The sequence below is a fragment of the Oncorhynchus gorbuscha genome, linkage group LG23 (genome assembly GCF_021184085.1).
Source record: "Oncorhynchus gorbuscha isolate QuinsamMale2020 ecotype Even-year linkage group LG23, OgorEven_v1.0, whole genome shotgun sequence".
In the NCBI taxonomy this organism is placed as follows: Eukaryota; Metazoa; Chordata; class Actinopteri; order Salmoniformes; family Salmonidae; genus Oncorhynchus; species Oncorhynchus gorbuscha.
In genome coordinates, this window is record NC_060195.1 from 25,101,963 (window position 1) to 25,128,363 (window position 26,401).

At 41.1% G+C, this 26,401-nt stretch overlaps 1 protein-coding gene across 8 annotated transcripts; it reads right to left on the minus strand.

Moving 5' to 3' along the window:
- Positions 1-207: 207 nt before the first annotated feature.
- LOC124011363 (casein kinase I-like) lies at positions 208-26,401 on the minus strand. 8 transcript variants are annotated; one of them, XM_046324666.1, is made up of 11 exons: positions 25,647-26,401; positions 25,130-25,236; positions 15,659-15,785; positions 15,366-15,464; positions 13,015-13,098; positions 10,461-10,600; positions 9,429-9,516; positions 8,394-8,468; positions 7,759-7,865; positions 7,283-7,395; positions 208-2,030 (listed from the first exon to the last, which is right to left on the minus strand). In XM_046324666.1, exons 1-11 carry the CDS (start codon positions 25,767-25,769, stop codon positions 2,023-2,025), a joined length of 1,071 nt encoding a protein of 356 aa, XP_046180622.1. In that variant the 5' UTR covers positions 25,770-26,401; the 3' UTR covers positions 208-2,022. The 8 variants fall into 8 exon arrangements, with proteins under 8 accessions (XP_046180622.1, XP_046180618.1, XP_046180623.1 ...); XM_046324662.1 differs by having other exon boundaries at positions 7,247-7,395; positions 25,647-26,399; XM_046324667.1 differs by having other exon boundaries at positions 9,438-9,516; positions 25,647-26,396.

A 26,401-nucleotide genomic window follows, 5' to 3' on the forward strand; every position in this document is an offset into this window, starting at 1 on the left:
CACTTTGCTCCTAAACCTATTGTATAGTTCCCACATTCCTTCACAGTTGTCCCACTAACCCTTGACACTACCATTGTCCTACAAGTGTATAATGAGGCATATGAGTCTCATACAGAGGACTTACTGCTAGGCCAGATTCTTCTTTGCTTTGGCCAGTTTTATGTAGAGTTGATGAGGTGTAGATAATTAAAACGATTTTCCACGACAGCCATTTGAAGCCATTTTAATATTTACAGATATAAATCCTGGAAGATTTTTTTTTCAAAACACCACCACAAGCACCTACAACTACCCATCAACATCATTTACCAGGAACTGCTTTTTCTAGATTACAGCAATACCTTTTTAGACCATTTCCACAAATGTGTCCCTTTTTCTAGAGCAATCAGTCTGATATCTTTGAAATAAAGTCTTTCCTTATCTATCCCCAATCCTGCCGATGTCTCCAGTTTCCAAATGCTTACAATACTAAGGTTGTGTGGTAGTCAACAGGTAAATGTGTAAAGACAAGCAAATGGAAAGCAAAAAAAATGCTTTTTTTCCCTTTCTTCAACAGCCATCATCATCATCCAGGCATAAGGCATAAGAAGTCAGTGTGTTCTTCAAATTACAGACTGGGACAGTGGTGCTGACAAGTCATTTGAATTTATTCTGACATGCTAAAAGGGAATAAATTACACTTTTATAGAACGTCCAGCTGTAAAATAGCTAATGCTGGGTCAGCGGGAATAATGGGGGGGAGACAAACTGCCCCTGGTGTACATCTGTTGTGACTACAGGCTGACTGAAATCCAAATGGTACTTGCCTTACAAGACTCAAAGTATATAAAAAAAAACAACAACCCTCCAACACTTTCTTCGCAATAAAAAAAAAGGAAAATTAGGAAACGGTTGCTACTCTATGCAGCAGCAATATGTAGTTGCAGAGAGAAAGTCCCAGAGTATTTTACAACAGGATCTGCTTCCCCTTAGAAAGTAACAAAAACACCCTTTCCCCAAAATGATCAATTCAATACAGGGAAAGACGACTGACTATAAAACGGGAAAAAAAAGTTCTGATTTTAAAAAAAGTGTATATATATATATATAAATTATAACAGGAAGGGCGGGTGGAGTGAGCACGTTTGTCTGTCTCAAAAACGGAACATTGAGGCCATCCATCATAGCAATTACATAAAACAAAAACATTTTCAAAATAAATTCATTGATGCATCATTTTTTCTAAGCAATTTACAAATAGGTTTAGTCAAGTGGTGCCTAATTTATAATGAATATGCTTTTGTGGAGTTCATATTTTTTATTTGTTGTTTGAGACTTCAGAAGTACAATATTAATGCAGCATTCTAAAGAGAAACCTAGTGTTTTCATCTTCACATTAGAAGCTCTTCTAGCACATATCTGCAGGCAGAATCTTAATTACCTTTTCATAAAGGAAACAGTTTCAGATTACATCTTTCATTTTGCTTGAGGATGAGGGAAAAAAGTTGAATAAGGAAGAGAAAATGGTTGTTTCAAATGTTCAATCTGACTGACGTGTGTCTGGGTCATCATGCCACACTCGGTGACAGAGGGAATGGGGGCAAAGCTGCTCTGACAGGCAGCCATGACGTGAGGGAGGCACCCAAACAGCAGCTCTCAGAGGGAGAAAGTATCAAGGGGAAAGTATTGGCAGGTGCACAAACATCCGCAGTGAGCCAACCATTTCTTAGTTTTCCGTTTTGAAGAAACAAAAAATCTTCAGGGACAGGACAATAGAGAAGGCTACAGCTTCGGAAAAACCAAGCCTGCTTTCTGTGTGGATATAGTATATACATACCAATATATAGATATATGCAGAGCATGTTATCTATATAGAGCGATTACATATATAGTATATGGAAGGAATAGTTCTTTAACAGGAAAAAAGGGTTGCCCACAATGCCTGGCAGGTTCTGGTGAATTTGATCCTAGATGCCGGGGTGTGATTAGAAGGCAAATCCTGCTACGGCCACTCTGCTCTGCTTCCTTTCATTGTCTTACTGCTCAGAAACCTGCAAGACAAACGAAGAGACAGAGGGGCCATTGGTTACACATCAAGTAGAACAGGTTATCAAACAGGGTTGAGCGACTGCTATAAACGAGGCCAACTAAGTCACTGCAATTTTCCATCCCTGTAACATAAAAGTGCCCAGTCACCAGTCCCGCTCTGCAGCAAAGCTGGGACCTGCTGCTGCAGAGTGCCTGAGATGGGGGAATCAAACATTTATGCAGCCTTTACTCTGAGCCTCCTGTAATGAAAACATTAACCACCACTTCAGCTTAAGAGGTTCACAACTAGCACAGGTGACAACAGCAGCTGTGTAGTGTACAGGGGAGTGAGTACAGACAGAAAGACACTAGTGGAACGGTGATGAAGGAAACAATGCGGCTTATCAATAAACCTATTTGAAAGGGCAACGTTACAGAGATCAAACAAAAACACAGTTAAAAGACAAATAGGGATGTGGCCTGCTTATGTGAGCCACACTTCCTTCATACTTGTCTGCAGTGGAAGGTAACCTTTAAAGACAGCCATTAACCAATTACATGCAGCACACCCATGCAGCAGTTGGCCTTTAGAGAGGTGCCAATCCACAGGACACAAACATGAGCACAACAATCCTAAAAGATGTGAGGATTCCTTAATCTTTCTTATGGGCTCCTACAATCTTGTCTTCCTCAAGCAAGCCTTCGCCCATTGATGATGCATGCCGAGCCTCATCCAGTGGGTTTAACTTCTTGGTGACGGGGGCAGTATTGAGTAGCTTGGATGAATAAGGTGCCCAGAGTACTCTGCCTGCTACTCTGTCCCAGATGCTAATATATGCATATTATTAGTCGTATTGGATAGAAAACACTCTGAAGTTTCTAAAACTGTTTGAATGATGTCTGAGTATAACAGAACTCATGGCAGGCAAAAACCTGAGAAAAATCCAACCAGGAAGTGGGAAATCTGAGGTTTGTAATTTTTCAACTCTTTGCCATTCCAATATACAGTGTAAATGGGGTCATATTGCACTTTCTAAGGCTTCCACTAGATGTCAACAGTCTTTAGAACTTTGTTTGAGGCGTCTGCTGCGAAGTGGGGGCGAATGAGAGGGGATTGAGCCAGGTGTCTGTCAGAGTGCCACATGCTCGTGAGGCGCGGTCACGGGAGAGTTAGCTCTCGTTCCATTGCTTTTCTACAGACAATGGAATTCTCCGGTTGGAACATTATTGAAGATTTATGATAAACACATTGATTGATTGATTCTATACTTAGTTTGACAAGTTTCTACGACCTGTAATATAACTTTTCGTCCGACGTTCAGCTGGACCTGAACACGCGTTTGGATTTGTTTACCAAACGCCCTAACAAAATAAGTTATTTGGACATAAATGATTAACTTTATCTAACAAATCAACCATTTATTGTGGAACTGGGATTCTTGGGAGTGCATTCTGATGAAGATCATCAAAGGTAAGTGAATATTTATAATGCTATTTCTGACTAATGTTGACTACACAATATGGTGTATATCTTTTTTGGCTGCTTTGTTGTCTGAACGCTGTACTCAGATTATTGCATGGTTTGCTTTTTCCTTAACTAAAAAGAAAAATCGGACACAGCGGTTGCATTAAGGAGAAATATATCTAATTCCACGTATAACACTTTCATTTTCATCAACATTTATGATGAGTATTTCTGTAAATTGATGTGGCTCTCGGCACAATCACTGGATGCTTTTGGAACTACTGACCGTAACGCGCCAATGTAAAATTGGATTTTTTTATATAAATATGCACTTTAGCAAACAAAACATACATGTATTGTGTTACATGAAGTCCTATGAGTGTCATTGATGAAGATCATCAAAGGTTAGTGATTCATTTAATCTCTATTTGTGCTTTTTGTGACTCCTCTCTTTGGCAGGAAAAATGGCTGTGTTTTTCTGTGACTTGGTGGTGACCTAACAATCGTTTGTGGTGCTTTCGCTGTAAAGCCTTTTTGAAAACAGACACTGTGGCTAGATTCATGAGAATTTTATCTTTAAAATGGTGTAAAATACTTGTATGCTTGAGGAATTTTAATTATGAGATTGTCGTTTTGAATTTTGGCGCCCTGCACTTTCACTGGCTGTTGGCGAGGTGGGACGCTACCGTCCCATATATCCCAGAGAGGTTAAATGAGTGCAGCGCAAGTCAGGACATGATCTCATCAGATCTGAGTGATTTGAGAAGCATTTTTCACACAAGCTCTCACGAGTCACGTTCCTCTACAGCTGTACCCTCCAGTAGTTTTGCTGCAGGGATGACATGGGAGGGTGTCTACAGAGTCAGAGGATTAATCCACCATGCAAATAAGCAAAAGTAATGGGTCTTAATTACACATGAAATGGTCTGCAGCTTTCGCTCAATGTGAATTGTTGGTTCAATTCAAAACCTAACACTGATCTGACGGATGTTCCTGGCGTTTTAAGTGTCTGTAGGGACCAGCTGATGCAACAGACAAGTCTCACTCACAGGGGTGAAAGGGCAGCTCAATTCTCCATATGCAAACCATTAAAGGATCAAGCCTCTTCTAATATAGCAAATAGCCTTTAGGAGACTTCACAGCAACATGGTGATGATCATCAAAATGTTTTGAGAGTATGGCTGGGTTAACGGAGTTTGCTTTGAGCTTTGGCTACTTGTATTTGCCTGATTGTCAACATGGCTTGTTATAACATGTCCTTTCTATACATCTTCATAACAAAAACATGAGATAAAAAGGCTGGGGGTCCATTTACAAAGGTAAAACTTTGATTTCTCCACCCCTGCATGAAAGGCACATAAGCAGAGATCAACTGTGCTGCAGGCTACTGTGTGCATGGAGTCCACATACTAAAACAGACACCGTGTACACAATGGATTAGACCAATACCACGTCATCAACAAAATAATATTTATAACTAGCCCCTCACAGCACTTGTTCAGTGCCATCATGCGGGATGTTCCTTCAAAGGGGGGGGGGGCATAGAGAGTCCTCGTGCTTTGATTTCCTATTCATATTTAATGGATTTCAAAGCTCTTCTCGGCAGTGAAGACACAGCACTGGTATAATTCGGGCCAACAGAGGGGCCAACAATGATTTGCCTGACGTCAGAGAGAACATCTAATACAAAAAAAACTGTAACCCACAGTAAATATAAGCCACAGGAAGCCCTGTTCGAAACACGGTTTAACCAACAATACGTCACACAAACAAAATGGTAGAGGAGCAGAAAATGTAATGTGCTAAGTCAGAGGGGCTGGAGTGCTGGGGAAGAGCAGGACCGATACACTGAGCCCTCTCAGGGGTGCCATCCAGGTCACATCACCCATTTACATGGGCATTTTTTCTCCCCAATCAACCTGCATTCAAACCAAAAACATTTTTTGTCTAATAAATACTTCATCCGATTGTGCATTGAGAATTTAATTCAGCCCTGCCTAAAATGTTGGAACCAGGCACCTATGGACTAATACACGTGGGAGGGCTTCATTTGAGTCCTCCATGCACTGTGTGTACAAACACATGGTGTGTGTGGAGCAGTGAGTTCTGGGCCAATGTGACAGCTATGGTTTAAAGGGCAACTACACTTCCTGATTTGGCCTCATTTTAGATTTGGTTCATTAAGAAATGCTAGCGGCCATAACTGAATTCAAACCTGAGTTAGTTTCATGTGGGTGTTCACAGGTGGGAAGAGTTAGCCAATTTATTTAGCCAATTCGATTCAGCCCGTTGTTGTGTGACCATGGCAAATTTGGTTAAACTTTGGATAGCCCATCTCTGGGGATAGTTAGGGACCGTCAATAAATTACACAATGCAAAATGGGACAATATTTTTATGTTGCACATCTTTTCTCATTAAATGCTTTCAATAATTGTATATGAATTTCTGCAATTTAGTTGGTTTAAGTTTTTTAAGTCATTGAAATTTGGAGTTCAACTTTTTAAAATATTGTCCCATTAACATTGTGTAATTTACTGATGGTCCTTAATTAACTAACCCCATTGGGATATCGAATGTCATTAAATTAACCATGTGCATTATGATCGGGTCGTGTGCCGCTGCGCTCCGAATTGATGATTACTTGGGTGCTGGCAGCTGTGGGTAGGATTAAAATAAACCCAACCCACAGAAAATGTTATGGTACCCTTCATTATTTAACATAATTCTTTCCTATCATCTCTCAAATCTCAATATTGGACAAGACTAAGACCAAAATGATCCTATTTACACTTTGTAGGGAATTTTGACACTAATCAATGTTTGACTCAAATCGATGCCACATACGCCATTTTGAAAATGATAAATTGCATCTTAGGCGAAGTCGCTGTTTAATTTGGGGTGGGGACAAATAAAACACCACCACTATGGTGGTTTTAAGTAAAACGGGGTGAGGCATTGACTTGGTATAAGTGTTCCTTTTACTACCAATACAGGTCAAGTGGAAGGCTGCTCTGCAATTTCATGCCAGAGATTACACACCTAAATGGGCTATTGCCTAATCCCTGTGGAAATCCTAGTCATCACCTGATGAAAACTGCTTCAGGTTTTTTGAAAAATTGGGTTGACTCCTCTGACATCAACCCTGGGCACCCGGGATACCCTCTACGAGAGGGAGGGGAGAGACTGGAATTAAAAGAGGTTATTCAAGAGTCACATCACATGAGCACTAAAATCCACATCAAAACAGGTGGCCATTTATTACCATGAACAATTGTATCATACATGTGTGTGCAGTGTGTGGCTAGAATCTCACTCCCACTGTATATGAGAGCATTACAATAACGATTAACAAGTGTTAGATCCAGGAACAATGATTGTGAGAAATCAAGAGTCAATCGTACATCATTTAGAGAAGGGGTTAATTCAAGAGGGAAATCAATTTTAACACCCACAGAAGATAATAAAGCCACAACCCTTTGTCCCAGAGAAGAATAAAATACATTGGGGTACAAAGTTAGTAGTCAAATTTCCCAAGGACGTCTTTGCATCTGCAAGACAGACCAATTGAATTTCTCTTTATCTTTCAGGGGCCTCCTCGAACTAACACTGTTGTGTTGTTTGTGGTCTCATTAATCCGCTGGGAGTTAATAATGTTCCAAATCCACTTTTTAAAAATATTTTTCTCCCAAGCACTTTGAAGGGGGAACGAAAATGAAAGCAATTGGCGTCTCCATTTTTGCACTTGAAACGTCGCTTGGCTTTTTGCTACTAACCTTTCATGTTACTCTTGGGTTTGTCAGTTTGCTTGCCTGAGGGAGTTTGTGCCGGTTGCCCCTGTCCCCCTGAGGACGCAGCCTGCTGGGCTGCTTTCTGCTTCAGCATCGTCCAGTCAAACGTGTAGTCGTACTGGTGGTTCAAAGTCCTAGACACACAGACACTTTCAGACATGCAGTCACACTGAGCTCACCTATATTCATCAACTCTACTGCTGCCAAAGGACAAATTGTTTTCAGCCTAAACATATATAAAAGCAGAAAGAGACTAAATGAAAAACACAGGTCTATAGAGGTTGCTCCTTTCACTGTTGTTTCACAAAGAACACTTCATTATTTTTAATATCTAGTACACCTTAAGGACCCCATATGCTTTACATGCAATGCAACCAATTCATTTTTCCTGCTTCGTGGGTCTCGACAGTGAGAGAAACATGTGATTTGGTGCACGTGCATTTCAGCTCCCTTGGGGACAGAGAGGTTCATGTTAGAGGTTGAGAAATGACAAGCACCTGAAGAGAATGCGGAACAGCTGACGCAGGTACATGTAGTCAGGTGCCTCCTCAAACCGCAGCCCACGGCAGTAGTTCAGGTACATGGCGAACTCTGCTGGGAAACCCTGGAAACAACCGCAGGAGAGTAAGAAGGTTATCTATCGATCCATGCCCAACTGTCTGGCATACGGTCATGTATACATTATTTACCATGACAGTCGGTGCCAAAAAATACTCTTGAGATGCATTCTGGTAAGGCAAGTTACCGAAAGAAAAGAGCGAGCGTGTTTCACAAGTTAGTCCACAGCCTAATGCAAGGCATCAGGTTCAGCAGCACACTTTCTCAGCCAGCTACTTAAGTATTTTAATGAGCAATGGCCATCATGCTTTCAGGTCCAAGGTGATGGATGCACAACAGCCACTATTTAAAGACTGGATTAGATTAGTGACACCAGCCAACATCTCTACTCTCGTACGCTACAAGACAGCCTTTAGAACTCCTTCAAACAGGCTCGTACTTCACTGGCAGATGTGGCTACTCAAGGACTTCCATAGTAAGCATCTACCTTTCTGACCCGGAGGCACCAAATAAAAATAGGACCAACTCAGTCCGCTGGTGGGCGTGCCAGGTCGATTCTTCTATGTTCACTCACCTTACACAAAACCTCAACTGGAGTGGACATCTTCTTCTCGCTAATCTTCTCGTACTTCTGTTTCTTTGTGGCAGCCTGTGGAACATGTGGGCGAGAAATGAAAATGTTGTGCACCACAGTTTAACACTACCCTTTGCAATTTCTCAACACACACAAGCTTGTCACTGCCGGTGAGGTCAGTGGTCCATACAGAATGTAATGTAATGTATTAGTTTGGCCTGATGTGACTTAAAGCACCGTGAAAGAGCCACCTAAGGGAAATATTCAGGAAAATATTGGGACGTTTGAGGAAGTTTAATATTTTTCTCAGTAATACAAATATGTGTACATAGTGTTTTGTGACATAGCCTATCTTGATAGGCCGGGCAACTGGGGCTGTATGTATATGAAGAATGGCTTGGTTCTGTAGGTATGTACCCAACACCTTGCTGAGGACTTTAGTTTCTATCACCGTAGGCTGCTGTTCCATGCAATTACATTAACACAGCACAGATCTCTCGTGTTCCCTATTTAACCCTTGTAGCGTCAGAAAGGGGGAAGGCGCATTATGCTGCAAATGCAAGTCTTGGTGACTTTACAAAAGCATATAACTGAGTACACTCAAGGCACCCCATATCTCTGGAGTATTTATTCATAAAAAATAAAAAGGTATCTAGCTAAACCTTTGGGAAGTAGCTGACCTCAACACTACAACTTGAATGGAACATTAGGGGTTATCTACAAGGCTAGCTAACATTCTGCATTGTACAAGGCATATTATGTCATGCTAAACAATTTAATTCCTGAAGTGGTCAGAGAATCCAACTATAAAATAAAACATGCAAATGTGAATAAGTCATAGAAATTGTAAATAATCTGAAATCAAGTTATGGAGACAGCTGACAATCCGTTTATTTTATTGGGGGGGGGGGGGGGGGGGGATCTAGTAGCAGAATCATGGAGGAAAAGCTGTGGCGAACGAGCAAGTTGGTTTCAATGTGAGTTGGTGAAATATGAACCACTTATATAGTGGACTGGGAGCCCTAGAGTACCTGCCTGGCCTACCTTTAGACCCTGCCAGGGCAGGCTGGTTCTGTTGAAGTACATCAGGACGTAGCCTAGCGACTCCATGTCATCTCGGCGACTAGAAACAAACAAGCAGAGACATTTAGTATTCAGCACGTAAAAAGGTAACATCACGGTTGGTTCAAGAGCAACATATTTGACATTAATCTCAAGGCCCTTTGTAATTGTAATGGCTAAGCTGTACACTAACTTTCAGACCAGTAACATAGCATTTAACTGGTAAAGTGCAAGCAGGGACTGTCATTGAATAATTCACTTGAATTAGAGGGTGGGATGTCTATCCTGTTACGGTGTTTCAACAGAAGGCAATCCTTCTCCACTACTTCATATATTTTGTTTTTGGAGCACGGCTCAGTAGAGAAGCCACATACTGTTTTTTTATATCCCAACGGAATGCTTCAAATGACATGAAAACCAACATTCATAAAAAGCCTGTTTAGACAGGAACAAAAGGATTTCTAGAAATGTTGAATTCTATCTTATTACGAAAGTCAATGCTCACAACGTATCAAAGGTTTAAAGAAAATTACTGCACGCTTACGTTGCTGTAATATGCAATACAAATAAAATAAAAACATCTAGTCTTGGACTTCCATGCCTACTGTACAGCTCAATGCAGAGTTTTGGTATATAATGGAAGCATGACTGGCTAAATCACACAGCCCTGTTTGTCAAAATTAGGATTCTGGGTCAGCCAAGCTGTTGGTGGAGGCTAGATTCTAACACGACCAATGAGTGCAGCTTGGTCATCTTGAAGACAAGTCCTCAGAGAGCCAGCTTGCAGCCCCAGCTGGAACACAGTCTGAACATCAAAAGCTCCTTCATGCCACTCAAAAATGTGGCATAAAGTGCACAAAAAGACATATTAACCTCTATATTAATCCCTAGGAATCCTATCACTCCGGCTGAAAGAGTGCAAACGATAAGGAGTGAGAAGAGAATATCCAGCGAAGGCTGAACTAGATTCCAGATGACTATAGTTACTGGGTGGCGATCTCTTACCTCTGCTCGATGCCCAGGTGCGCGTTGATGCTGGCATAGCGTGCTGTGCCGGTGAGATTCTTGTCTTCTCGGTAAGGTATGTGCTGTCGTGTCCTGTTGTCCCGGTATTTTTTGGCCAGACCAAAGTCGATGAGGAACAACTGAAAGGATGGGGGAAAGAAAAAACATTGACATTTTAGAGATATCCTGATTCAAAGGGAACGATTGACAAAATGGAAGCTGCCACTGTGCGAGATCATGGGTCTACTCTTCAAATATCCTGCTCTGCTCCGTGTACCATTTTACTAGCGAGGCAGCCATCCTCAAGGCCCCTGCTTATTATCGATGAAAAACTGTGCTGGCAGGATCAGGGAACACCCAGGGGTCAGAGTCAGATGGAATCTCTGCAGCAAACTCACGAAGGTTTTCATTCACTAATAGCTCCCTGCCTGCTAACAGCTCTTTATGGTTGTTGAAAGCCCCGGCCATCACAGTCTTGTCTCAGATCAGAATGATCTCATTTGTTGACTGCCTGCCATACTTCTCCACTCTACTGCCCACACACAACTGCAGATTGCAGTCCCTGAGTGCCTCACCCAACAGACGTTTTTCACTGAGGCAGCAGTGACCGGACTGGCAGATCCACTCAGCCGTGCCTATGCCTGCTTGGCTCAGCTGGGGATTCAAACCTCATTTCCTCCCGTCTACGCCTATCGGAACGTTATATTGTGACGCTTCGATCTGAAAAGTCAGGCCGGGAGGAAAGTCAGTTTCACACACAACTGTCCACTTGCTGTAATCTAAGTAACACTCCCTTTTCCGCAGTATTCATTAACTTGCACCTTTGTCCTCTACCTTGATATACCCTCAGCTGGTGTTCAATAGCAACATTGCAGGCAGAATGAAACATTTCAGAGTCTATAAATACACAACGTAGCGAGGACAATGGCCACTCTAAATAAAATGTTCCAGTGTTCACAGAACAAAAGCAGGGGCTGAAGGAGCTTCCATTAAACCTGCAGAGCTGAAATAGAAAATCAAGGAAGTGTTAAGTTTAAGTAAGCTGCTATCTGGTAAGACATTTGAACATTCACTGACTTCACCTTGGTCTAGGTCCTTAAGAACTACATAAATGGTGAGTTTTTTAAAATGTGAAAATAAGCCAACCATTACACTACAGCACTTGCATGAGCAATGCGTACAGTCGAAGGATTGCTGAAACTTAGTGTCATAATTTAAACCATCAGTAGAAATGAGAATGTGGTCCAAATACACAATCTATTCAATGTGTGGAGGACAATTTCACCAAAAAAAAACACTTGTTCTGATGAAAAGCATCCCATTTTCTTCTCCATCTGCTAATATTCAAGGTCCCTGTGAATGGGTGGTCAGTTACCTTGTAAATGATACTTCAACATCAGAACTGTATCTGACAAGCCAATGACTTTCAAAATAGGCTACATGTTGGTTTCAACTCTAACATGCAGAGTCACTCCATTTCTTTGAATTTTGGTTCTTAGTTCAATCTTCAACAACCATACCATACATACCATTTCCTGAACATTCACAACCGTTTCAAAAGCAACCAAAGACTTCACAGGCCCACTCTAACCAAGCAAACTGTGAAACAAAGCAGCACAAACCTAGATACTTTTAAAAGTCAAAGTATGTTTCATCAGAAGAGTTTCAGACTGAGGATTCTGGTTGCAAAGCCATACTAGTAATTAACCTTCAAGGAGTCAAGTTCACTTCCCCGCTGAAAAACAGGAACTGAAAAATTTTGAACTCTAGGTCTGCTAATCTGCGAGCAAGCGTAAGCTAACCACACCAATCTGCCTGGCTGGTCCCCGATCTGGCCTTTCAGGTCCTACATCTTCCAAACATGATTTTTTCTCTTCTCATCATGGGTCAGCAGGTAGCCTAGTGGTTAGAGCGTTGGGCCAGTAACCGAAAGATTGCTGGATCGAATCCCCAAGCTGACATGGTAAAAATATGTCTTTCTACCCATGAACAAGGCAGTTAACCCACTATAATGCTACATGCAGGTCAAGTAGCTACAGTACTGCTGAGCCTACAAAAAATTCTGTAGGAATTTAAGAAAATTGCCCTCAACTCAATGTTGGCTCATTTTGGCCAACACACATTTTCTGTGATGACATATCCTGAAACCACAAGAGATAATAATTTGTGAAACCAAGAGAAATATAATCCTCTGTTTAACTGGCAAGTAAATCTCAAGAAACAGCGCCAAGGAAATGGAAAAGAAACCAAAATATAAAATTAGCCTAGTGGGCGCGGTGACGACTTCAAATGAGGAGCACGTCCTCCTCACAAAATCCGACAGCATCTTCCACTACTAGTCACCATATGTCCTTCATCCACCTAAACACAGATCCCTGCAATCTGGAGTAGGTGTTCATCTCTAGATTTGTTTAGCATGTGTGTCTGGTTTAATGCCAATATGGTGTTCACCAAATTAATGAAATAAAAAAAGTAGTACTCCTAAATGGGTAAAATAAATCCCAAAAGCAAACACAATTTGGGGGAGTATTAAGAGGCGGTTGTAGTTTCAGACCTGGTTTAATCCTGAGAAAGATGGGTCCTGAGAAGAACTAACAGCCAAGCTTCTTTTCCTCTTCCCCACTGGAGATTCCAAACACTGAACAAATAGAGGGTGCAGTGCATCAAACAGGATTGCTGACAATCCCACAAGGCCAGCGCAGACAGGCAACACCAAGGCTCAGAAAAAGAACGGGAGGAGAGGGAGGAGAAGGGGAAGAGAAAGCCAAAGGCCAACCTTCATCCACCAGCAAAGCATGAGCTAAAATCAGAGAGGAATCTGTGGTAGGACTTCCTAGGAGTTAGCCTTGGCTTAGATGCAAGTCAGTATTTAGGCTTGGCAGATGGGGGCGGGAGGGAGATATCCTGCAGGATATGCAGTCCACACTGCAATACCAATTTCAGAGGCAGAATTGAAGACAATATAACGGCCCAATCCAGATTTTATTCTTTCATGTAAAAAAACGCCCAGTATTTCCAAGCCTGTTATATGTTTTTGACTTTGCATTGGATTTTTGATATTGCAGCATTTAATGCTAGCATTGGCCACAGTATAATTGCTTAGTACCATAATCATTCTAAAAATTTGGACCAACAGTCTGCCTGAGTGCAGAACCCAATACGCAGTTGACTGACTGGCACAACTAGGGTTAAAAGAGAACTCAAATAATGAAGGCCATTCCCTAACATGGGTACTCATTTAGCAATAAGGCGTGAAAAGGCTTTGAAAAATGCAGCCACCCAACCCACCACCTCCTTGAGATCTCACATGAAGCAATGGGTCCCCCAATTAAAAAAATATTTTTTTTTGTATTATCCTGAAACGGCTTTGAAACAGTAGATACCTTCAGTAAGGAAGAGGGTAGAATACTTTTGGCAGACTTTGGAAAAGCCCAATCTGGCAATTAGCAGCTCTACAGCGCCAAATAGAGGAAAAGCGTGCAGTACAAGAAAGAAGCATAAACTAATCTGCATGTAGCCGTCAATACATAGAGTAGATTTAGTACAGCTGTGAGAAACGCGTGACAAGACAGCCTTTGTGATAGTGGCTCTTGATTAGAGGATTTCGATAGAGCAGCCCTGGACAAAGCAACAAAACAAGCGGAGTATCACTCTCCAAACCATAGAGAGGAAGCTAGTGTTGGTGCAGTGTTCACATGCAATCTATTAAGAGGGGGGATTAAGGTTAAGGTTTAACAATTGCTCTTTGGCAGAGATTTATTTTCACCAATGGAGCCATGTCCAAATGAAGACTATTTCAGAAACACACTTCCTAAATTAAAGGCGACCACCCTATTGGGCACAAGCTAAGGGGCATATAAGCACCATTGTAAAACAGCAGATAGGAAGCAGAATGCAAAGTGAGTTCAGGTGAAGAGAAAGGCAGTTGATTTACACATTAGGATAGAGTGGGGATCGCAGAAGCTACTGCTATGCCAGTCTTCCCATCCATTGAGTTCAGTGTCAGAACTTGCGATCCAAAAGGATTGTATGCGCACCCTTGATAATGTTGTTCAATTTCAGTAAATAAACAAAGTGAAAAATTTCATGTGTATGAAAAAAATAAAATACGCTTTAGGCTGGCATTCACACAGACACACAATGGTAAACACTTATTCCAGACAGCACTGCCAAAAATGGTAATACAGGCTTCAATCCTTGAATACCCAAAAGGTACCGTTTCATTTTGATTAGACTAGTCTGATGAGTTTATATCAAGTAACACTAACGACAGCCACAGCTGGTGTGGATAGGTCCGTGTTAAAACACACATCATGCTTTAACTTTGCCAAATGTTGCCTGTCTGCAAGGGCTCAAAATAGTGAGTTATTTAAAAACAAAATACAAATCAGGCAACTTGAGATACAGTTTGTATATGAAAAAAAGATTCACAAAAACGCCTTAACATTATTTTCTGCAAAGGGGAAAGAATTAATGGGATTACACATCATGCAGAAACCTTTTTGTTGTCCTGTCTAAGAACTCAAACAGATCCACACCTATGGTGCTGTCTAAGAGGGCCTGTATTTCCTGATTGTAAAAGTACCTAAATGTGACTAACAATTCCATCCACATAACAAGTGGACTAAACCAACCACAAACAATTAGCCTTGAAAGTGTCCATTATCAGGACATGAAGCCTATTCATATATATATATTTTTTTAAATCACATTGACCTCACTGAGGATTAGATAGTCAATATTTCCACAAGAAAATACATGAAACCACCAAAAGAAGAGAGTTATATTAACAATATGGGCTACTTGTATCACTTCACACAATGGTGTATAAAATAAAAGTAAAACTAGGTCAGAGCTTCACTCAACTTACTGCATCTCAGGAGGGGGAAACTGCTGAAAGCTTACCTTGTTACAGTGACGGCCAATACCCATTAAAAAGTTGTCTGGCTTGATATCTCTGTGAATGAAGTTCTTTGTGTGCACATACTCGATTCTGCTGATCATCTGTGGGGAAAACGCCGGTCAATCAGCTAACGCAGAACTTCAAAGGAGACTGGTCTTCTTAGTCCATTTTCAAACAATTCATAAGAATGAGAAATGTACAAGTAATATTCTCCCTTTGGAGAATATGTAACCAGACAAAGTTAAGCGAAGGGCCAAAGTGGAAGATAAAGAGCGTTGATTAAATTTAGTTTTACCTGGTCTGCGAGCATTAGAACAGTTTTCATTGTGAACCTGCGCGAGCAGAAGTTGAAGAGGTCTTCCAGACTAGGTCCCAGCAGGTCCATCACTAGGACATTGTAGTCCTTTTCTTGGCCATACCACCTGCAAGACAGCACCAGCCATGCATCAATATTCATAATAACCATAAAATGTTATTTCAGTGTTTTCAGTATTTCAGTTGTAAAACTTTACATAGCAATTGCAGAGTTATTTATTAGGCCTATGTAAAATAACCGTTAATGCAACAGTTGTGTGGTCAAAGCTCATATTTCAAAACCAGAGGCAAAAATGTATGTGGAGGTTGAACTTTAGTCTTTAGGACAAAAACTGTTTGTATGTAGGTCATAATAACTCCATCCCAAACCCTAGGACTCCAGTGAGTTATTATAGGAGGCCTCAGCTATCATTAACAGAGATGACTGTTTTTTTAAGGCTGGCCTGACAATAGTTAAATCAGGGCTCTTCAACCCCGTTCCTGGAGAGCTACCATCCTGTAGGTTCACTCCAACCCCAATCTAGCACACCTGATTCTAATAATTAACTGGTTGATAAGTCAAATCAGGTTAGTTACAACTGGGGTTGGAGCAAAAACCTACATGAGTGTAGCTCTCTAGAAACAGGGTTAGAGAGCACAGAGTTAGAGTCGGTCTAATCCTCACAGCTCTGACATTCGAGGTCAAAGAGACTCCAAACACTTCTCCAGTACACTGCCAGGCCAGCAGTCGCCAGGCAACCATCTTGTCCAAGATTCCTCTAAACAAAGAGGTATTGTCTGGGAATGATGTACTGCAAGAGTCGACACAGCCATTTGGCTACTCTGACAGATCTTGTTTGCGGAATTAGTTACGGGTGTGGTTAGTCAATAACACTTTCACAAGACCGTCCATGATGGCAGCAAAGAAAATACACTTTGAATAAAGTAAACAGTTCCAAACTCTGCATTTCTATGAGCTTACACACTCCCAAGCACAACAGCCAACATGTGGCAGCCAAAAAGTATGGTACTAGAATTTGGTAGGTCTATGCAAAGCTCTTGAATGATTGGTCAATAGGCTGATGGTCGGCCGAGATTTTTAGTCAAGCAGTGACAACTATATATTTAAAAAATTGTATGGCACACGAGACACCTGTCTGCTTCAATCCATTGCAGGGGCAGTGGGTATGGCACACCAGTAGTACATTTACAGTTACTTATCATAAATTATAATCCAGTGTTTGGTTATGGTAATTTCTGTTAATGCATTAAACACATTATTATTACAGTCCCACTGTTGTCATTGTAGGAGTGGACACATTTCTTATTTAAAAGCTCCAGCGATGGTGAGTAAAGAAAGTAATTTTTTCTTTGCCTCAAACAGCAATGTAAACAGTCTGTTTTTACATCCATTGAGAATGACCATAGTTCCTTAACATAGCCTATTTGAAAAATATTTCCAGCTCTCTCCTTTTACATAACCACTCAGCATGAAAGTGTGTGTGGGGGGGAGGAAAAATGTCATATTTTGATCCGGGGGAAACGTCATAAAATAGACCTACCTGATTACTTCTTATGCATAGCGCAAATAGCAGACAGCTGTGTCTGTCTGGAGCTCACTGGCATGGGAAACTGAGGTCTCAGAATATTTTATACAATGTTTTAAGTTTGCTAGCAGTAGCTTCTGACTGGACTAAGTTAGTTGATATAATGTTTCCAGTTCCTTGCAAATATTATTTTCCTTCTGTTTAGGCTACATTGATTCATTATTAAATCACAGTGCCTAAAGCATCTGAAAAGCTCAGTAGCCTACATAGATTTGATTTTATTCAAACAGGGTCTCTCTAAAATTTGGGAAATTGAACAGACGACTCTCGGTCAACACTCCTATAGACAGTTCAGATGCAGAACAATATAAACCTGCCAATCTTTAGAATGCAAAACAAGAATTTAAAAAATCAATATGCTATTGAAGCAAGTGGCACGACCTCTTGAAGGTAGCATCCTCCTACATTTGAGAATGTCAAATAGAGTGTTGACAGTCAAACAATAGCTTGTGAATACAAAGATAATCTTGGCGGATCTGGGTAAACTCAATTCTTTACTCAAACTCACCATAGAAATATAATTGTACAGACAATGTACAGTTGCGGCCAAATGTATTGGCACCCGTGCACTTTTCTTAAATAGTTCCATAGTTCTAAAATAAGCAGATTCTTTTTTTTAAACAGGAGAAATATGGACATAATATATCAGTGGAAACTCAGGCTGCTTTAGAGACAATCTAAAATGTAACTACAAAGGAAACTAAATTAAGGAAAGAAACAAGTATTTAACCGATAGGCCTAGCATTTTTTAAAGGTGGAATTTTAAAAAGAGCCGAGTTTCATAATCTCAATGGACCCAAGAGAAAATGCATAAGAACAAGACTTCCCTTTGTTGATTATGCTGCGTTCACGTCATGTCGGAAACGAGGAACCTCCGACTTAAAATGAACCAAAGTTATTTGCGTAGGGCTTCCTATTGGTTGATTGTGGGGAGGCTTGTTCAGCAGGTTGTTCTGGCATTGACAAAGTTCCATGAGTTCTTTCACCCTCTCAGCTAGTTCCTACAGTAACCTTTACAAACAAACATTCTAAAACTCGATTCAAAAGCACTATACAGCTCCTGATACTACCCACTGAGCCTCAAAGCCTGCACTGCACATTAATGTACGATTCACACTCATGTACCAATAACTCTGAAATGGCCTTTAGCCCTTTGAGGTGCCCAAGAGATGAAGTCACCTGCCTGGGTAACACCCAGTATCTGCTGGAGGCACCAGCTGATAACCAACTTTTCAGTTGTGCAAATTAGAAATCACCAACCCCCTCCTTACCTACCAACAGCCAATGGCTGGGCATATCCATGAATAGTTAACCAACACAAAATGGGTCTTATCTGTACACTGTATGTAGCTAAGTAACAGAATGCAGCTCTAGAGATAAGGTTACCAGTACCACCATGCCTTGGTCAACAAGCATCAACTTAGTTTGAATATACCAACACACAGCCGGCAGTTGGCTTGGTTTCAAGTGGACTTCATCTGTTGATGGTCTTCTTTACTAAAGAGGAAGTTGGGCTCTCTGAGGCAGCAGGCAGCCTAGTGGTTAAGAGCAGTGTGTCCTTGAGCAAGGCACTTAAGTTTAAGCCAGTCTGGATAAGAGCATCTGCTAAATAAATAAATAAAAGTTTGCACAAGCTTCCGAAGAAGGTAATAATGGAATTATTTTCATCTCAATAACTTGGCTCTACAACCCTTGAGTCAATTAAGTGGTACCATTTTTCCAGAATGTTTGCACTTAAGTTTAACCACTGGCTCTAGTCTAATATCCCTTTCATACACAGACCAAAATATGTCTAATATACCACACCTGCATTTTTATACCAGCTTTTTTAAACATCTGAAAACAGTAAAAAAAAAAAAAAAGGAAAAATAAAAGCCACCTAAAGACAAGTCATGATTCCTGCAATTTCACAGACCCTGTAACCAAAATACAAGTACTGGTCTGTGTGAATGGTTCTCTGCTTTTTAGCAGGTCAATTCATAAATTGTGTTGAACACCTCCCTAATTTTAAATGTGGTCCTGTGTAGCTCAGTTGGTAGAGCATGGCGCTTGTAACGCCAGGGTAGTGGGTTCGATCCCCGGGACCACCCATACGTAGAATGTATGCACACATGACTGTAAGTCGCTTTGGATAAAAGCGTCTGCTAAATGGCATATATTATATTATTATATTATCATATTATTAAATGCAAACAGCCGCATGGTTAACCAACACCCCCACTTTGCCAGTTACCCACAATATGTATGCAAGGGGTATGTATACCTGCAAATAAGCTAAACAGGGGGATGTTTGAAAGAGGGTCATAAACATGGCCTTGTATTGTTTACATGTAACATCACATATTGTCTGAAATGGGTATAAGTAGGTCTAATTAAAATGTGATGAAAACAGGAGATGGGGAAAAGCATTGGAGAACTTTCCAGATTAAACCTTCCAACTCTCGTTGTGGAAAGAAAATGTCAGGTGAGTTGCATAACAGAAAAGTCCCTAGACAGGTGCACCAGCCAGATGCTGATGTACCTAAAAACCACTGGCTATGAGAGTACAGAACAGCAGATAAAATAGTGTGGCAGCCCCAACATTTCTAGTCAAAATTGTTCTAGTTGGGTAGAGCATAATATTCAACAATGTATACAGTGCATTCGGAAAGTATGTAGACACCTTTGACTTTTTCCCCACATTGTGTTACGTGAGAGCCTTTTTCAAAAATGTATTTCATATTTTCCCCCCTCAAGCTACACACAATACTCTATAATGACAAAGCAAAAACAGGTTTAGAAATTTTAGCACATTTGTTAAAAATTAAAACCATAAATCACAACTATTCAGACCCTTTTTACTCAGTACTTTGTTGAATCAATTACAGCTTCAAGTCTTCTTGGGTATGACGCTACAAGCTTGGCACACCTGTATTTGGAGAGTTACTCCCATTCCTCTCTGCAGGTCTTCTCAAGCTCTGTCAGGTTGGATGGAGAGCGTTGCTGCACATTAGGCCACTCAAGAACATTCCAAGACTTGTCCCAAAGCCTGCTTTGTGCTTAGGGTCGTTGTCCTCTTAGACGATGAGCCATCGCCCCAAGTTGGAGGTCCTGAGCGCTCTGGAGCAGGATTTCATCAAGGATCTCCCTATACTGGGCCTCCCGGGTGGCGCAGTGGTCCAAGGCACTGCATCGCAGTGCTAGCCGTGCCACCAGAGACTCTGGTTTAGAGCCCAGGCTCTGTAGCAGCTGGCCACGACCGAGAGGCCCATAGGGCAGTGCGCAATTGGCCTAGCGTCGTCCGGGTTAGGGAGTGTTTGGCCGGCAGGGATATCCTTTTCTCATCGCGCACTAGCAACTCCTGTGGCGGGCCGGGCGCAATGCACACTGACCAGGTCACTAGGTGTACATTGTTTCCTCCCGACACATTGGTGCAGCTGGCTTCCGGGTTGGATGCACGCTGTTTTAAGAAGCAATGCGGCTTGGTTGGGTTGTTTCGGAGGACGCATGGCTCTCAACCTTCCCCTCTCCCGAGTCCGTGCGGGAGTTTTGGATACCACAAAATTGGGGAGAATTTGATTTTAAATTAAAAATACGGATCTCCCTATACTTTTTTTTCTCTGTTCATCTTTGACTATCAGGACTACTCCCAGCCCATGCCGCTGAAAAAAATCCCCATAGCATTTTGCTGACACCACAATTCTCCCATTTAAGAATGATGGAGGCCACTGTGTTCTTGCGGACCTTCAATAATGCATTTTTTGGTACCCTTCCCCAAATGTGCCGCGACACAATCCTGTCTAGGAGTTCTATTGACAATTCCTTCAACCTCATGGCTTGGGTTTTGCTGTGACATGCACTGTCAACCGTGGGACCTTAAATAGACACGCGTGTGCCGTCCCAAATCATGTCCAATCAATTGAATTTACCACAGGTGGAGTCCAATCAAGTCGTAGGATCATCACAAGGATGATCAATGGAAACAGGATGCACCTGTGCTCAATGTCGACTCTCATAGCAAAGGGTCCGAATACTTGTGTAAATAAAGGTATGTTTATTTTTAATCCATTTGAAAACATGTCTAAAAAAACTGTTTTTCCTTTGTCATTATGGGGTATTGTGTGTAGATTGCTGAGAATACTTATTTATTTAATCCATTTTAGAACAAGGCTGTAATGTAACAAAATGTGGACAAAGTCAAGGGGTCTGAAAACTTTCCAAAGGCACCGTAAATAGGCCTCGTTAGAAGGTGGGAAAAAAGTTATCCAGAAGGGTCATGGAGGGGCCAGTAGTCTTATCTTTCTATTAAATCATTCTAAATACCAGAACCTAATGATCGAGGGTACCCAAGTGGTGCAGCGGTCTGAAGCACTGCATCTCAGTGCAACAGGCATCACTACAGCCCCTGGTTCGAAACCAGGCTGCATCACATCTGGCTGTGTTTGGAAGTTTTTTAGGGCGGTGTTCACAATCTCATATATGGTATATTATCCATTCATGCTTTTATATGTTCTATTTACACTACCGGTCAAAAGTTTTAGAACACCTACTCATTCAAGGGTTTCTTTATTTTTACTATTTTCTACATTTTCTGCATAATAATGAAGACATCAAAACTATGAAATAACACATTTGGAATCATGTAGTAACCAAAACAGTGTTAAACAAATCCAAATATATTTGAGATTCTTCAAATAGCTACCCATTTGCCTTGAGCATTGCACTCTTGGCATTCTCTCAACCAGCTTCATGGGAAAGACACCTGTAATGCCTTTCAATTAATAGGTGTGCCTTGTTAAAAGTTAATTTGTGGAATATCTTTCCTTCTTAATGCGTTTGAGTCAATCAGTTGTGTGGTGACAAGGTAGTGGGTACAAAAGATAGCCCTATTTGGTAAAAGACCAAGTCCATATTATGACAAGAACAGCTCAAATAAGCAAACAGAAATGACAGTCCATCATTACTTTAAGACATGGTCAGTCAATACAGAAAATTAAGAACTTTGAAAGTTTCTTCAAGTGCAGTCACAAAAACCATCAAGTACCATGATGAAACTGGCTCTCATAAGGACCGCCACAGGAATGGAAGACCCGGAGTTCATTAGAGTTACCAGTCTCAGAAATTGTAGCCCAAATAAATGCTTCACAGAGTACAAGTAACAAACACATCTCAACATCAACTGTTCAGAGACTATGAATCAGGCCTTCATGGTCAAATTGCTGCAAAGAAACCACAACTAAAGGACACCAATAAGAAGAGACTTGCTTTGGCCAAGAAATGAGAAATGGACATTAGACTGGTGGAAAATTGTCCTTTGGTCTAGAGTCCAACCACCGTGTCTTTGTGAGAAGCACTGTGGGTGAACGGATTATCTCCACATGTTTATTTCCCACCGTAAAGCATGGAGGAGATGGTGTGATGATGCTTTGCTGGTGACACTGATTTATTTCAAATTCAAGGCACACTGAACCAGCAAGGCTACCACAGCATTCTGCAGTGAAACACCATCCCATCTGGTTTGGGCTTAGTGGGACTATCATTTGTTTTTCAACAGGACAATGACCCAACACACCTACAGGCGGTGTAAGGGCTATTCTACCAAGGAGAGTGATGGAGTGCTGCGTCAGATGATCAGGCCTCCACAATCCCCCAAACAAATTGAGATGGTTTGGGATGAGTCGGACCGCAGAGTGAAGGAAAAGCAGCCAACAAGTGCTCAGCATATGTGGGAGCTCCTTCAAGACTGTTGTAAAAGCATTCCTGGTGGAGCTGGTGTGCAAAGTTAGGCTCAAACATTAAAATATTCCACAAATGAACATTTAAGAAGGCACACCTGTTTATTGAAATGCACTCCAGGTGACTATCCCATGAAGCTGGTTGAGAGAATGCCAAGCGTGTGCAAAGCTGTCATCAAGGCAAAGGGAGGCTATTTGAATAATCTCAACTATAACATTGATTTATTTAACACTTTTTTGATTACGACATGATTCCATTTGTGTTATTTCATAGTTGTGATGTCTTCACTATTATTCTACAATGTAGAAAATAGTAAAAATAAGGAAAAACCCTTGAATGAAGTTCTAAAACTTTTGACCGGTAGTGTTTCTGTAAATTACCCAATGAAATCAAGCCACACCCAGCCATGATTACAGACACCTGTGTTTCCCTCGAAACTATATAAACTAGTGACCCGCAGTGTTTGTCATTATACCCTGATGAAGACAAGCTTGTCTGTTGAAATGTTGGTAATTAAATTATATATATTTTTAATTAAAAACCCATTGGAGGTTAAAAGCATATTATACGAGGTGATCTGGCAAGAAAGCAAAAGGGAAATAGCAACGTGTACATAAATGACAGAAAATGACAGAATATACTCGTAAAAAAACAGTCACAAGTCGCAGATACAATTGAAGATTAGAAACAACTGCAGCTATCACAAACCGTGTTGCCTGTTTTTAGACTGATCGACAAGGGCACTAAATCTCCCAACTTGAATATATTTTGAAACATGTTCCAGGATGAAGGGGCATTATTGTATCTGAGCTCCTAGTGTTCTACCCAAGCCAGCACCTCGCCAAAGCAGGTGTGCGTTTCTTTCGCCTCCACCCAATCTTAAAATAGCCACATACATATTCCACATTTCCCTACATTCAGTACTCTGCTGAATATAGGAGAAATATGCAATATGTATGTGGCTATTTGAGAAGTGCACAATGTGTACGTTGGGTAAGGTTTAACGGCAGCGTAGCCTAGTGTAGCTACGTCAGCGTAGCCTAGTGGTTAGAGCGTTGGACTAGTAACCGATAGGTTGCGAGTTCAAACCCCCGAGCTGACAAGGAACAAATCTGTCGTTCTGCCCCTGAACAGGCAGTTAACCCACTGTTCCCAGGCCGTCATTGAAAATAAGAATATGTTCTTAACTGACTTGACTGGTTAAATAAAGGTAAAAATAAAAATGCGTAAATTATGCTGAATGTGTAATGTACAATGTATTTTGTAAACGGCACTACTGTGTCCAAGAATTTTCACCTTGGGGACATTAAAGTTGATCCTATCATCTTTGATGGCTTTAGTATCCTTATGCCCCTTTTCCAAGTCAAATGCAAACAAGTGGTGTATCTTGTCACAACACCATAAAACAATTGTGTATCACTGATAATATCGATAAATTATAAGTCAACTGGGTAATTGAGCCTAACTCAGTTGTTTAAACGTGCACAGCCAGTTTACAAGCCTGCCTGCCTCGATTATTAATTTCACCAATGTGTCAGTGAACTAACCCATTACCCAAGTTATACTCTACATATTGCCCTATAACCCATGAAATCTAAAATAAACTAATTGTAGGTGTTTAATGAGAGCGAGATATGGTCCTACTTCAGGGTTGAAGTCACCTTGAGACAAAAGCAATTGGCCCAGAAAGCTAGTTGTTTTCGCTAGTGCTGAGCCGCCATTTCCTAACAGGGAAGGAAGACATGTTGGAACAAACAATAAAAGAGGAGCGGCCATTTCCAGCACACCGATTTTTTTTTCGTGGCCTGGTGATTTTTTTGCACGTTAAAACTAGAGCAGTGAACACACATTGTGAAAATATACATGGCTCATGAAGGATGGGTCATTAGAATAATATTAACGTTAAAGGGAATGTATAAGTGGAACGTTTACATAAGCAAAGATCAAGGAAAATCAGGAAGCCTTGGCGATTAAAGCGAACTAATGCCAGCTAACTAGCTTAACTTACCAACTACAACTGGCATATGGAAGTAAACCAGACATGTTTGCATGAGAAATGTAACTGTACAAATATTATACAATTAGCTATGACTTTTCTCCACATACATCTCCGATATTAAATTGTCCAAAATAATGAATACGTATATTACCTTATGTGTGGGATTCCAACTCCTCCTTGTAATATTTTGTACAGTTTGCTTTCATATAACAACTGTGGGTGTCTGGCTTTCTGAGACTCCAATTTTACAGCTACCTCCTGTAAAACAAAATGATCAGTAAGTTAGCTAACGTAGTAGTCCACCGAGTTAGTAACACTTTAGACTAGCCACGTTAGCTAGGCAGCGTTTAGTTATTAACGTCACAGATGCATAGTCTATCGTAATTTACTAACTAGGTACAACAGTGTTATTTCTAAGAAACAAACGTTATGTAGTCGGTTACACGTTTTAGTGTGGCCAATATCGACAAGTATCTTAGATGACAGTTAGCTAGCTAGGCTAATGTTAGCTGGGTATTCATTGAGCATCGTTGGCAAATATTTCAGCTAACTTAGCTAGCTAACGTTAGGAAGGCTAACTAAGCAATCTTCTGTTCAATCTCGGAGTCGGCTTGGCTGTAGGTTAACACAGCGAACACTATGTTAAGCACTAGTTAAATGTTTATTACCTCTCCATTTGTGATGTTGATCGCCAGGTATATGTCACCAAATGATCCAGATCCAATTTTTCTGACAAGTTTGTATTTTCCACCAACAATGAATTCGGCTTTTGAGCCGCTGCTGCTGGCCATATCCTCAAAATCACGAGCAACCCCAATCAGTTTAAAATAGTATTCTCTGGGACTGCTCCGTCGGTTCCCCTACTCGGCCAGCTCGTTATCAGAACATATCGTGAACATACAATCCTGGTTGGTCGTGGGCTATGTACTTGAAACAATGTAATGTTAGCGAACTAGGACAGACTTTGCTTATTCTCATGCGATATTCACAAGCTAGTTAGTAAAAAACATACAAAATAAACCCAACACTTATCACGAAAAAAGGCCAAACAATTATTCTGAAAACACTTCTAATGTGCCGTGTTAGTCCGTCGCCAAGTGCCTCGTCGCTAGCCTGCTAGCGTCGAGCTATCGAAATGACACCAGTGGTACTGCGAAGCCTGGTTCGATAATCTGTTTGTACCACCTCCGCGAGAGGGGCAATATTGTTCTTGTTTGTCAAATTTTTGATGAAAGTTACAGCTTTTATGTGGTTCTCCTTTGTTCGTATTATATTTTACGGAAACCTAGGGTCGCTGCTTTCCTTCAAAGCGCAACCCACTCACTCCGCCATTTTCTTGTCACTACTCCACAAAAATGCACTGTCCGTCTCGAGGTGATTCTAGCTAGCTTAGCTTCAGAACAAGGCGCAGGCGGGCGCGAGG

Coding starts and splice junctions, on each gene's coding strand:
- LOC124011363 (XM_046324662.1), bottom strand. CDS start 25,769: ATGGCCAGCAGCAGCGGCTCAAAAGCCGAATTCATTGTTGGTGGAAAA. Junction 13,099..15,365: donor TTGGCCGTCACTGTAACAAG/GTAAGCTTTCAG, acceptor CTATTTGTTCAG/TGTTTGGAATCTCCAGTGGG. Junction 7,396..7,758: donor CTGTTCCGCATTCTCTTCAG/GTGCTTGTCATT, acceptor CTGTGTGTCTAG/GACTTTGAACCACCAGTACG.